The sequence below is a fragment of the Apis florea genome, unplaced genomic scaffold, assembly GCF_048593485.1.
Source record: "Apis florea isolate Af1SG1 unplaced genomic scaffold, ASM4859348v1 contig_3732_pilon, whole genome shotgun sequence".
Taxonomy (NCBI): domain Eukaryota; kingdom Metazoa; phylum Arthropoda; class Insecta; order Hymenoptera; family Apidae; genus Apis; species Apis florea.
The window spans coordinates 185,346-198,193 of record NW_028256824.1 but is presented as its reverse complement, the minus strand read 5'-3'; the positions used below and the strand labels follow the sequence as shown (position 1 = coordinate 198,193).

Genomic DNA, 12,848 nt, shown 5'->3' with positions numbered 1-12,848 from the left:
AAGTACATACAACAGATTATATAGGAACAATTTTCCAATACACGCCTAATGAATTGAGCAATTAAACCGAATATCTATATCACTTCATGAATATGTTAAAATCCATACGTATGTAATCAACAGTTTGTACTCTATATAATCTTTGGCTCACGAAATCCTTTATCCTTTTTCTAAAAATATTAATTTTCCAATTAAAATTATAAAATGTTCAGATTTCAACGGTCTAAGTTGCAGAAAATATCGACGAACATACACATAATAAAAATTTTATCCAAAATAAAATAAAAGAATAGATAGAGATTTCTCAGAGTTTAACAAACTTGCCCCACGTTCAAGATAGATAGAATCCATTATATTCTCATATTTTCGAAAACTTTCGTCAAAATCTAGTCGGATATATTTTTTTACACTCCACTAGGATGACACACCAAAGAAAATTAAATCCTTCCTGAATTTAAAAGTATCTCGAATATTTTTTTTAACGCAATATTTCAATATTCCTCCACATTTTTATTCCTCCTGTATTTTTCATCAGCTGTGAACGAACGATCGCTATACCGTCGTGACGTCGACGCAGTGCGCGTGATGACGTGCGTTATCGGCCACGCGCGGCCCACGGAAGTCGAGGATGATTTGCATAAAACGTACTTGCCCACTTTATCAAAGAAGTTGAAGGTGCAGTGAGCTTTTTATGGTATCGATCCCATCGAGGGCCACGCCCTGTCGAACGTGGCGTGGCTCTATCGTGGGATCTAACGTGTTTCTCTCAAGGTGTCACCACGTGATTTCGTTCTATGCGGCAATCTTCTCACTCGTCCGCGCAATTTCCCTTTGACGCCTGCAATTCCATTCAGCCGCAGACGCATAAAGAGGAAACACGTAGCGCCGCGTTCTTCTTCGTTCAAAAGTGCATTTCACTCTCCGGCGAGATGGCCGTTTAACTGTCTGTTCAAAGTGCACGTTTGTCATGTGAACGAATGAATCGGAGCCTTATACCAATTCGAGAAAAATTATCATTTCTCTTGGAAAAATACTTCATCTTTTGTATTATTCTTTTTTATTCCATTTCTATAGATTTTATTTATTTCCAACAAGCAATCGTTGAAAACGTTATGCCAGGCGATATATGTCTATATCTATACAATTCTGAGTTTAAATCCTACGTTCTTTTAATAACAATAAACGAGTCGTTTCAAGTTTAGCGAAATATTTTTTAATTAAAAATATCGTTGCTGCATATATTTAATTCGATCGTGTGCAATCGATTCCATTTTCGCCTTTCTTCGTCTAATGTTCGAAGAATTTGCTCTGACCTGTATTCCTCAGGATTTATCGCGCGACCCAATTTACCGGGGAAATGTCAGAAACTCTGGTTGACCCGTTCCCTACAAGCTTGTGCAAGTTGGAGCGAGATAAAGGAACGCTACCCTTCTGTGTAAAAATATCGGTGAAAATACCATTCATCCACCTCGTGGACAAGTTACTTTCTTCGTCGGTTTCCCCGCAGGTGATCCTCTCCTTTTGTCCGACGTTTCTTTTCTTCGCTTTATCATTCTAGAAAGGCGCTGTTGCGCAAATTGATTTTCCAATAACGCCATTATTGCACCGTATTATTTACCATAAGATGATAATTTTATACTATTTTAACACACCGTCTCTTGTTTTCGTTTCACACAGACTTCGAGTCCAAATTTTCGAAGTTTTCGAACTCGATAAATTTGTTGAATTAATAACTCGATGCTTTGGATAAAAACAATCCGATCGTTGAAAAAGTTTTCAAACGAAGAAAAGTGTAACGGAGAAAGGTTGGAACGGGTTCATTACAAGATAAAAGGATATTTCTTAAGCGAATTAATTTCCGTAACCACGAGTTTATCACTCGTCTCGTTTCATCCCTCTCATTTACTTTTGAATGGAACAATGATCTCGGCGAAAGAAGATATGAAACGGGGGATTCTCTCTTTTAAAACCGTTCGAGGAAATATCTCTCTGGAAACTATTTCATTAAATCTCTACTCAAGATTTATGGTCGCGGTCGTATGGCGCCGGATTAACTTCGCTTGTTCGAATCAATAAGTTATCTTTCGTCGAAAGAACGTGTTGTATAATTAAAATACCATCGCGAAAGGTTTCTCCAAAAAAAAAAAAAAAAAATTTGGAACAGGATAGAAAATAGTTACAAGTATATTGGGTATATAGATAAATGCACGTTTGAAATTCGACCTATTTGCACACGATCAATAGCGTTAAAGACAAGGTATTTTACTCGAGAAGCCATAATCTAACACTTAAATGTCGAAACGACATTAATGGATTTAATCATGTTCAAAGTGAAAACGATTTCTCACGTTGTGAAATCTGATGATAAATAGATAAAGTCGCGTATTTAGATATATAATAGAATCCCCCTTGTTGGCTCATCACTTGCGTACGATGATCTGACTTTATTCAAGTTTTTCCTGTGAATTTAGTATTTCACTGGTAATATATAATATCAAGTTTAAGATTTAATTAGAGAGAAAAAAATATAAATGTGAAGTCCAAGAGAGAAAATTTTTATTTCTTCCCAATCGTCAAGTAAAAGTGATTAAATTCATTTGGAAAAAAAAAAAAAAAAAAAAGAAATGTTTCCTCTTTACAAATATATATTTATTTTATTCATGACAGATCTACGAGTCGCAATAATAATTGCCGTAATTTTATAAAATGTTTCATCAGAGTTTTGTTCAAATGTTTCATCTTGCTGTTTTACATTTTAAATCAAGGAGCAGAATAATGAAATAATCGCCGTTCGAAACCGAGGAAATTGATTGGCCGTTTATTACTATCGATCATTGCGAAACTTTAAAGACGTCGAGATGCTTCATCCTGTCTTAATTGTTTCTAATTATGGTGCTACAATGGGAACGTACGTTAACAATTATTATTATTTTTACGATGAAATAAAACGTATGAAACGTGACGAAATACAGAATGGATAAGAAAATACTTTTCATACAAGTTTATCCTCTTTTTATAGTTTAATTTATTTCTCATAAATATTTTATAACTCACTTTATCTCTCATAAAGACAATATTGGATCATATTCGTTATTAGTTATTAATTTCTATTGAGCATTACTAATTTGAACGAATAACACAACGTTCTTTCTTCTTCCACTATCATTCAATCCACTATCATTTTCTTTTTTCTCATATGCGACGTTTATGTTTATTTTAACACGCGTTTATGTTATACGAAAAACGGGTCTAAATAATATTCTGCCTTTTTTATAACATTTTCCTTGTTTCAACGAAACGTTTTTAACGTATCTAACTCTTATACGAAGAATGAAATGAAATTTCACATTTTCGTTCCGTTTTTCGATACCGTTTTTCATTAAAATTTTCTTTGGAAACACCGAAGAATTTCACGAGTATAAAGAACAAATTGAAATTCCACGTCTTAACTCCTTCTTTCATTCTCTCTTGCTATTTCCTCTAAAAGTTTTTCTTTCAAAGATTAACGACTAACGACATCTCTCTTGTTATCCATTTTAATTTAATCCATTTTATATATAAAACATCTCGAATCGATTTATTCATTCCTTTAAGTTTAAACAACCGTTTCTGCCCAAAAAACTCTGTTCATTCGTAAATGTAATTGGATCTTTTGCTTATATACTTCAAATTATTGTTTCCAATTACTTATTACGTTGATACAATAATCTCGTTAATCCTCTGCCCGTTCTATTTTCCAGCTAAAGATTAAACGGTACTTGTAGTGGTTCGAATATATCGGTATGAGGTCCGCTTCATTGAATTTCCAAGCACAGCAAATCTGTCTGCGTGCGGTTTTCCGTATCTCTAGCACGTCGCACTATCATTTCCGGTTCAAGTTAAATCCGGTTGTGTTCCATCGTCTCAAGTTGTCGATGAAGGCAGTAACGATAAATGCACACGCTGTTAACAGAGGCCCTTGCCTCTCTCGCTTATTGCGTTTATTTAATGAATTACTTATACCGAAGGTTGTTCAAACCTTATTCGTAGTAACGAGGTTGTAAAATAATAATAATCCGCTAAAGTATTAATAAAATGGAACCTCTTCTTCAATGACGAGCGCATTAATGATGTGCAATAAAGAAATATAATGGGACGTAGATTAAACGAGTGACAAACAGCCGATAAATTGAAGCCTTTGCACAAATTGTTTTCTTCTTTCTAATTCGTTTTTATCGTTTTAAATATTCACGATTATGCAGTGTCGTGATGTTTATCAGCTATAATGATTGCTTTGACAAATTTGTCAATTATTAATTCGAGAGCAAAAGGATTCTCATTATCGATCACTCTCAAATGTATTCGTCGTCGTCGTCGTGGATAATCATACGAATCGATGTAAGTGCGATCGATCCTCTGTAATTCGAAAAGCTCAAAATTACAATTTTGTCCATTCGTTTCCTCCTAATGGAACGCATTAATTTAATTCGAATTACTCGAAATACGTGTTCATTGCTTCATTCTTCGAAACTGAATTCAGTTTAGCTGAACCTCAAATCAAATCTCGATAACTCGAATTTCACTTCGAGTAGAATTATAATTTTAAAGTTTTTGAGCAATCGAGGATCAATATATAAATATTAATAACCAATTTTCATATTATATTTAGAATTATGAGTTTCTTATTATATTACAATCATAAACATTTTATTTGCCATTAAAAATCAGCATTAATATTTATGACATGACACGAAAAGGTTAATAATATGTAAAGGCTTTCGAAATACTCGATAAGTTACACTGATTACAAAAAAACAAGTTGAAATAAACACAACTTTTTACATCTTGCAAGTTATCCACAACTCGTCGAATCGATTGTTTTAAAACTTGCAAGGAAACGTTAAAAATTCATTATTCAAAGGACGAAGATGCAGGGAATATCGGTTATGCAAATCCCGTTTGCCTTTCAAAGTGTCTTCGCTTTAAAAATCTTCATCGATTGATACGAAAGTGGATTTTCGAAGTCAAATGACCGGCTTGACAATAGAGTCAATAGACCGAGAATAAAAGAAAAAAGAAAAAAAAACCCCATTGAAAACTGAAAATCTGCCATTCTTCCTTTTCTCTTTCGAAATTACTTGGCGTATATAACCCTTTCTGGGAAGGGGAAAATTTTATTCTTTGTAAGAGGTGTTAGCGAAAATTGCGGAAAAAGAAATGCGTGAAAAGCTGTTGAATAGACACAATATCTGTGAAAAGGAGGATTTAACCAGTGACCAGATTCAACGACTCGACGGGCAGAAAAACGGCACAATTTTCGAGGTGTTCGCATTCACGAGAAGTCAGAGAGTTTTTAAGCTGGGCCTTCAAACCCGTTTCAAACTGTTGCAAATTAATCGCGGATGCTAGAGCGAGATTTTCCAAAGGTAATTCGAAATTTAAAATCTGAAGATTTAAATATGGAGCAAGATAAACAGGCAACGAACGCTTTAAAACTCAAGTGTTTAAATGTAGATAACGGATTCGTTAAAACGTGAGCGTAATTATGATTGTATTTTATTACCGTTGAATATCTGCCACAATGTGTGCAAACTTGGCATAAATAATATTAACGAGTTTTATCCGTTTCCCTTGCGCTCCCACGCTTTGTAAATTTATCAGAAAATTTATGGAAAACGAGATGAATTTAACAAGTCTTTGATTGAAAGCTACAAATGTTTTAATAAAAATTGTAACAGATGTATATTACAAAATAATATTTTTTTGTAACGATATTAATTTGCATAAATCAAAATCAAAATATTTTTCGTTTTTACGTTTATCACCACGCGAGAAGAAAATATTAAGCTCCTCTGAATTTATTCTGCACGTTCTATTAGATCTCTTCTATTAGATCATGATATGAGCGAATATAGATATATTAACACGAAGAAATATGCTAAACGCACGAGGATTAAACGTTCATAAATAATTCAACGTTACGGAGCGATACGGATAAAATTGGAACCGACATAAATTTACAGAAGCAAAAGCTGAGATACGAAGTAAAATTGCTGTGGGTAGGAACAGGTATATATATATCTATATATGACGAGGTGGTACATAACACTTGGCAAAGAAAAAGAAAATGTTGGATTCCCAAGAAACCCATTCGATCGATTGTCGCTAGGAAGCTAGCAGGCTAACCACCGCCGAAGGAACATTCGATATCCACGTCATTCGATATCTCGTTCATATCCTTTTTACCGATCGATTAACCGAGCTGCACACGAGATTTTTTTTTTTTTTTTTATTAGCAAGTAACCTGTTCACCGTTCGAGCAGAGAGATGCAATGTAAGACGAGGCTGCCGGGATTAGATCGATTTACATCTTTCCCTTACGGCTTATGGAATCAGGCTTTCTTTTCGAAAACCGAAGCGAGCGATTATTGGCGGCGAAGAAATTAGATCTGGCCAAATTTTATTCAACGTCGAAATAAGAAGGTTGAAAGAGAGTAGAACAATATGAGTTTATATAAGAATAAATGAAATATAATCCCTCAAAGTGTAATTCTTATAATTTAAAAAAAAAAAAAAAGAGCAAATTTATATGCAGGTTCGTTCTTTAAATTCGTAAAAAATATTAATTTTTTAACATCTAGAGATAATATCTCGAATAAAGTGGTGTACATATATTACATCACAAGTATGAAATAACATGACAACATTTCTAATAATATCATTTTAAAAACAATCAAGTCTGAGATCTATGCAGAGTATAGATCATTTGCCAAAGCGATTCTAATCTAGAGAAAAATAAATTCAAATTGCGTTTTGAAGGATGGAGAAACACAGCTCGATGCCCAATATCAACGAAAAAAAAAAAAAAAAAAAAAAATGCATCCTAAAGGTAATGTAATATAATAAAAGTATCAAAGAATTCAAATATATTCTATTCATGCATTAACTGCAATTGCACAACAATTCGTTACCTTTCGTTCGCCTCTGATCCTGGACGAGTCGTCGCCGGGTTTTTGTTCTAATTTACCTTGCATATTTCCTGGCCATTTGTCTACACTCATGCTATGCAATTATGAAACACGAGTACATCTGCTATTGAAATTTGACAGTTTATAAAGGAAGGCTGGGTTGCATGACAGTTGACACGAATTTTGTCCTCTGTTCTCGTTAATTAGTTATAATTATGATCGGGATATATATATATAATAGAGCGTGGGTATGTCTATATAATGAAGAGAATATTTCGTTGAAGTTGTTAATTAGAGTTAAAAATTTACGTTCACTCTTCTATTGCGTCATTATTAAAATATTATTCCTAAAAATGGATAATGACGTAGGAAAGTTTTTTTATTTAGAAGAACTTATTAGAAGAATATAGACTTTTATGAAATTGGAAATTAATTATTCCATTATTCTTCCCTGTAAATGTCGCAATAAGTAATTTTATTTTCGAATAAATTATATCTTTTGGCATATTGGTGCTATAAAAGTGACGTTTTCGTGACGTTTCCTAATAAACGAAAGAAGGAAACGTGGATGGATGTTAAAGATTGCACAAGTGGTTGGTCTTGAAAATTTCGATTTCACGGAATGATGGTGTAGAAGATTCAGATTTTCCAATGTTTCGATCAACGTTCCCGACTCAATATTCCCTCTAAACGTTTGAAAAACGCTGGAAAAAGAGAGAGGGGAAATTGGCCCATTGTTTCTATCGAGTTGGAAATTGAGCTAAATCCCGAGGATCCTGCAATTCAGGTGGATCCGGCATGCTGCCAAGTGGCACGAAAACGAATTTTTCAGCGAAAGTAGAGCAAAATGAATGTATGAATTCGCGGCGTCATAAGGAATTTTTTACATTTTAATGTCCTGTTAACACCATTCATCATCACGTACAACTTATATAACTGTATATAACACGATGAAAAAGCGAATGAGAATCGATGAAAAGTAATTAGATTATTTCGTTGACATATAAAAGAAAAAAAGAAAAAGACTAAAACGTTCTTCTTTCAAATTAAAAACAAAATAATTAATAATTAAAACGATTAAAATATATAAACGAAATTATCTATCAGCCATGAAAGATTCAAACTATATATATTTTCTGCGTCTTGACTTCAAAAAATTCTTGATACGATATACTTTCTATATTTAGAGAAAAGATTTAAGATTAAAGAAAAAGATTTAAAAAAAGGAAAGAGAAAAAAAATGAAACGCGAAACTCAACTTCACTTCTCCATCGTTATTTTTCAAGTTAAACGTGGCACTGTCAACCATCACAAGCCTGTGACACAAATACCACGTAGATCGATAATCCTCAACTTCTTTATTCTCTCCATGTAACACGGAAACGCGTATTCTATTTCGAGTAAATATTTTTAAACCGGGAAAATCAATGTTGTTGAACAATTGGCTCGTTGTTTTCTGCCTTAATGGACCGTAATTAATCCTAATTTCACCGTTAATTGCTCTGCAACGAAGATCGATCAGAAGGAAGAAGCACAGAAGCGGTTCCGATTGCAAGTAGGGCGCCGCTCTGTCTGATTATCCAATTTCGGTACAAGAGGAAAGTGCAACGGTGATTCACACCGTTTTTAAAATGCCGATATCGATCAATGTTACAAATACACAACAAATTTATTACGTTCACGAAATCTTTAACGATTCCAATTGGCACCAATTGTTTCGAATGGACGGATAGATGGATGTTTCGAAATTAGTCACGGTGACGAACAGTTGGCCACGTGTGTATAAATAAAACGGAGGCAGAGAATTCACGTGGAAATGAAGTTAATTACGACACGATACAATACACGTCGATCGGGCGTTTATTACGTGTTACAATTGCCACGTATTCGACAAAGGAATTATTCACGACTCAACCTCGAATCAAGATAAAAGTGTGATCACAATCGTGGGAAACAATACGAGAAATTTAACGTCAAATCCGCTCGCCTCGAATCGGCTCGTCGTCGCACAAACGTATTCGATTCGCGGTGTTACATAATGCACAAACTTCATTAAAATCCCCCGTCTTGTTGGAAAAAAGCTGCGTTCTAACTTCGTGCCTCGTATCCATTCCTTCTAACCGTGTCCTTTCATCCCGAAAGAAAAAAATTGAGGATAAGAAACGAACGAATGAACGAGAGTTTAATTAATTGTCAATTCCTGGCCGGATGTTAATCCGAAGGAAGGAATTAAAAAAGATCATCCCCCCTCCCTCCAGAGCCTTGAGATAATAATACTTTTATGAATTATGCTTCGAAATTTACATTCGAAAGGGAGAGACGCAACGGCGACAAATTTTCCAACAACTTTCTTCGTTCTCACCGACAAAGAGCGGAGCGAAGGGCTCGTTCGAAATAATCGAAAGGGATACAATATACTTTCCACGGTGGATAATATCCAGATAAAACTTTTAAACTTGGCGATCGAAAAATATATTTTCCACGCGTGAACGGCGAAAACGATCATTCGATAAACCGTTGGGAGAAATAGGTCGCACGCAATACAACCCTCTCGCCATTACAATTTCATTTTCGCCGAGTTAATGCATCCTATCGATTCGCTCTTGCGTTAGAGAACTCCTGGGAATTGCGATAACTTCGCAAAATGAAAAAGAAAAAAAAAAAAAAAAGGAAAATACACGTATAAAACATGACACCACGTCGAAATTATCGTTCTAGATTTTTATGTCGGAGATGTGTGTGTGTGTGTGCGTGTGCGCGCGCGCGTGTGTACGTTACGTGTGCGTAACATTTGATATTAACGATTTATCGGAAGCAAACCTTGACTTGTCTTTCGTACTTTTGAAGAGAAATAATAACTCTTGCCACTCTTAATAATATAGCTGCCAATTATCTTGACGATCATTCGAAGCTTTATTGATATCGGGGTCAATGCCAATTCTCTCTTCGCAACACCTCAACAACAAAAATCCCTATGGAACGGATGTCGATAAGTATTATTACAGCCGGTATACAACAGCTTGGCTCCGATTATCTACCTACGTGTTTCTTTTCCAATTGCACGATGTAAATACAATAGTTTCTACAGGTGTTGTCTTTGTATCCGACGAAACTTACCCCAAAAGTGCTGATTTCTCGGGTGTGGCGGCGGTCGGCATCCTGTTTCTTTCCCTAGAACAAAATGGCGGCGAATAATAACAACGGCCGGCCCTAGCGGCTTACAAACGCGGCCCTCCACCCGGGTGTCAGAAACAAACAAACATTAGCAAGCGATACATCTTACTGCATTCTTCAAAAAAAAAAAAAAAAGAAAAAAATTAGCATACAAATCTCTAAAATAATTCAATTTAATTCCCATTCATAAACTGGAAACTATTGCTTTTTCCGGTCGAAAAGCAAACCGCCGCATCCCGCGAATACGATGTCACGCGATCATTCTGCCGCGATTCAGCACGGAAAGAAGATTCGAAGGATGATGTGATAAAAGTGAACCAGAGCGGTGGAACGTTCGTCTGGCGGTTAACATTCGCGACAACAAAGACGGTTCGACCGTTCCACGCCAAGGAAATTGAGGATCTGTGCGGTCGAGAGAGTGTCGTGGTGAATAATATATACGTATATATGCAACGTTGTACGGAGGATCGACCTCCGAAGGAGAGGATCTCTCGAACCGAGAAGCCGGTTCCGCAACGCACGCGTTGTCGTCGCGCGCCACGAACCACACGCTAATGCAACTCGAGCGTTGCGAGGACAAAGAAACACACATCCGTGCATGCGAAAAAAAAAAAAAAAAAAAAGATTGGTGATAATAATAACGTAACACTGGTGTTAGCTCGAGTCACGAGAGAGAAGACACGAGAGAGATCACACGTTTAGATTTTTACGTTTTTAGGATTTAATCTTTCGCAATTTGTTCGGTTTAACCTGTTTCTGTTTCTTCGAAGTTGGCTCTATCAATTTTACGCAGATATTGTTTGTGGATGTGTATGTTTTTGGTATAAAAGTATTGGTTCATATTGGTTTTCTAATTTATAAATCATTGTCATTTCGTTTCTCTGACATCGAGAGACGTATGGAGGTTAGAGAGATTTGTGGCAATTTAGACGATAAAGGAAAATATCTGTGTAAATTTAAACGTTTGTTAACAGGAATTAAAATGTAAATAATTTGCTGAAAATAACAAGTTAAATATCACGTAGACGTAGCAATCTCTTTATAAGATTTATAATTTGTTGAAAAATTTAATCCATCTTCGTGTGTCAAAGTAAACTGGATTACATTTTTACCTTCTCACAATTTTCTTTTCATTCTTTTTATTTAATTATTTTTCTTCGCCGATATCACACAAATATTATACGAAACGAGTGATGATCGATGACGCATACCCTGTGAAACTACAATCGTTATCTGCAATTGACAACAAATTGAAAACCAACTTCAAAGAAAAACTCCTCCTGCATCTATCTAACTTAAACATAGATTCATCGAATAATAAAAAATTTCCCGATAAGATATTAAACTCTCCCTTTTTCTTAAAAAAAAAAAAGAGTAAACATCAATTAAACTCCTCCCGATATCTTCACTCACTCGTGATTAAAGATTTCGTTCGTAATTTGCGAACAGTTATCAAGCGGTTTTGCAAGCGCAGCCAACGGCTTCGAAATCAGCATAGATAACAGTCAAAGTAACGAGCGCACACAAACATCGAGCAAAACAGGAAAGCGTAGGAAGTCGAAAAGTCATGCAACGATGATAATACGCGCGGTTGGAAGTGCGAGGAAAGGAGTGACGTTCAGGTCGCATGATGCGGCTTACCTCGTGGCCTGCTTTTGTGCCCAGGCCGATCAATAGTCGCACCACCAACTTCCGGTCCTAAAGTCCGTCCGTGCTTAAGGTTAAACCAGTCTTTGATTATTCTTTGATAACAGGGACACCGGTTTGTGCCTTCTATTCTATTTCGTCGTCAGCCTCGAACGACCTCTTCTTACCCGTACGTAAGAAGCAGGATCGAGGGGCCATATTGGCGTGAAGAAATCGTGTTATCGATTTCTCGATTAAGCGTAAATAGAAATGCATTCGAAAGAAAAAAGAAAGAAAGGAAGAAAGAAAGGGAAAAACGATCGGGATTTATAGATCGTGAAAGCAATCGATTTCTTTGTCTCGGTATAATAGAATCCTAACATCTTTGCTTCCAAATCTTTTTTTCCTCGTTCTAGAAACGAAGTTAGAAGTCGTTCGTATTTGTCGTTTATCTGATAGAAAGTTAGAGTTGGTCGAATTGGAACGAGGGGAGAAAAAGGATGTGGAGATCGGTACGTGCAAAATATGACCCCTTAAATTCAATCCAAACAACGACGCGATGTGTATGCGTGTAAGGAACAACTTGGTTTTTATTTCGAGTTCTTTTCGAGTTAAAAAGCAAAGCTGTTAGTAAGTTAGATGTTGTGTAGGAGAGGCGAGTTTTTAAATAATTGAAACGCGAGTCTCGTTATTTTCACGCATTTCTCAAAAGTGCAGCAAATAAACGTCTGTTGTTAATTTCAGTGCCGAGCTGGCTTTAAAAAAAAAGGCAGGAAACTGTAACGATCGATTCCTCGACGCCACCAGTTCACCACCGTGACCAATAGTAAAAGCACTCTAACCGTATACCATCGACATTTTCGACCTCGAACCGATCATTCGACGACCTCCTTAGCCTCTGCCCAAGTTACCTCCTTCATTGATCGCGTTTCTCTTTCAATTCGAAATCTTTCTTTGATACGAACAATGATATCTTTAAAAAAAGATTCGATAGAAAAGCTCCAAAGTGCTTCTTCTCTTTTTTTTTTTTTTTTAAATATCGATACGATTTTAATTATTAACAAATTTGAATTTCTTTTTATCGATTCCTTTTACTCAATC

The 12,848-nt window shown here is 35.7% G+C and overlaps 1 protein-coding gene across 8 annotated transcripts in view; it reads right to left on the bottom strand.

The window, feature by feature from the left end:
• MESK2 (misexpression suppressor of KSR 2) overlaps positions 1 to 12,848 on the bottom strand; it is a 43,210-nt gene that overhangs the window by 14,648 nt on the left and 15,714 nt on the right. For 4 of the 8 annotated variants that reach the window (XR_015294289.1, XM_086914742.1, XM_086914735.1 and 1 more), the window contains one exon: positions 10,065 to 10,118. The exons of 3 other annotated variants lie outside the window; for them this stretch is intronic. Coding sequence is in view for 3 of the 5 variants with exons in the window: in XM_086914742.1 (XP_086770868.1) it covers positions 10,065 to 10,118 (54 nt within the window). In the remaining 2 variants the exon portion in view is untranslated. Of the gene's footprint in view, positions 1 to 9,767; positions 9,898 to 10,064; positions 10,119 to 12,848 lie in introns of those variants that run through there. One more of the 8 variants, XM_086914741.1, reaches the window with a different exon arrangement.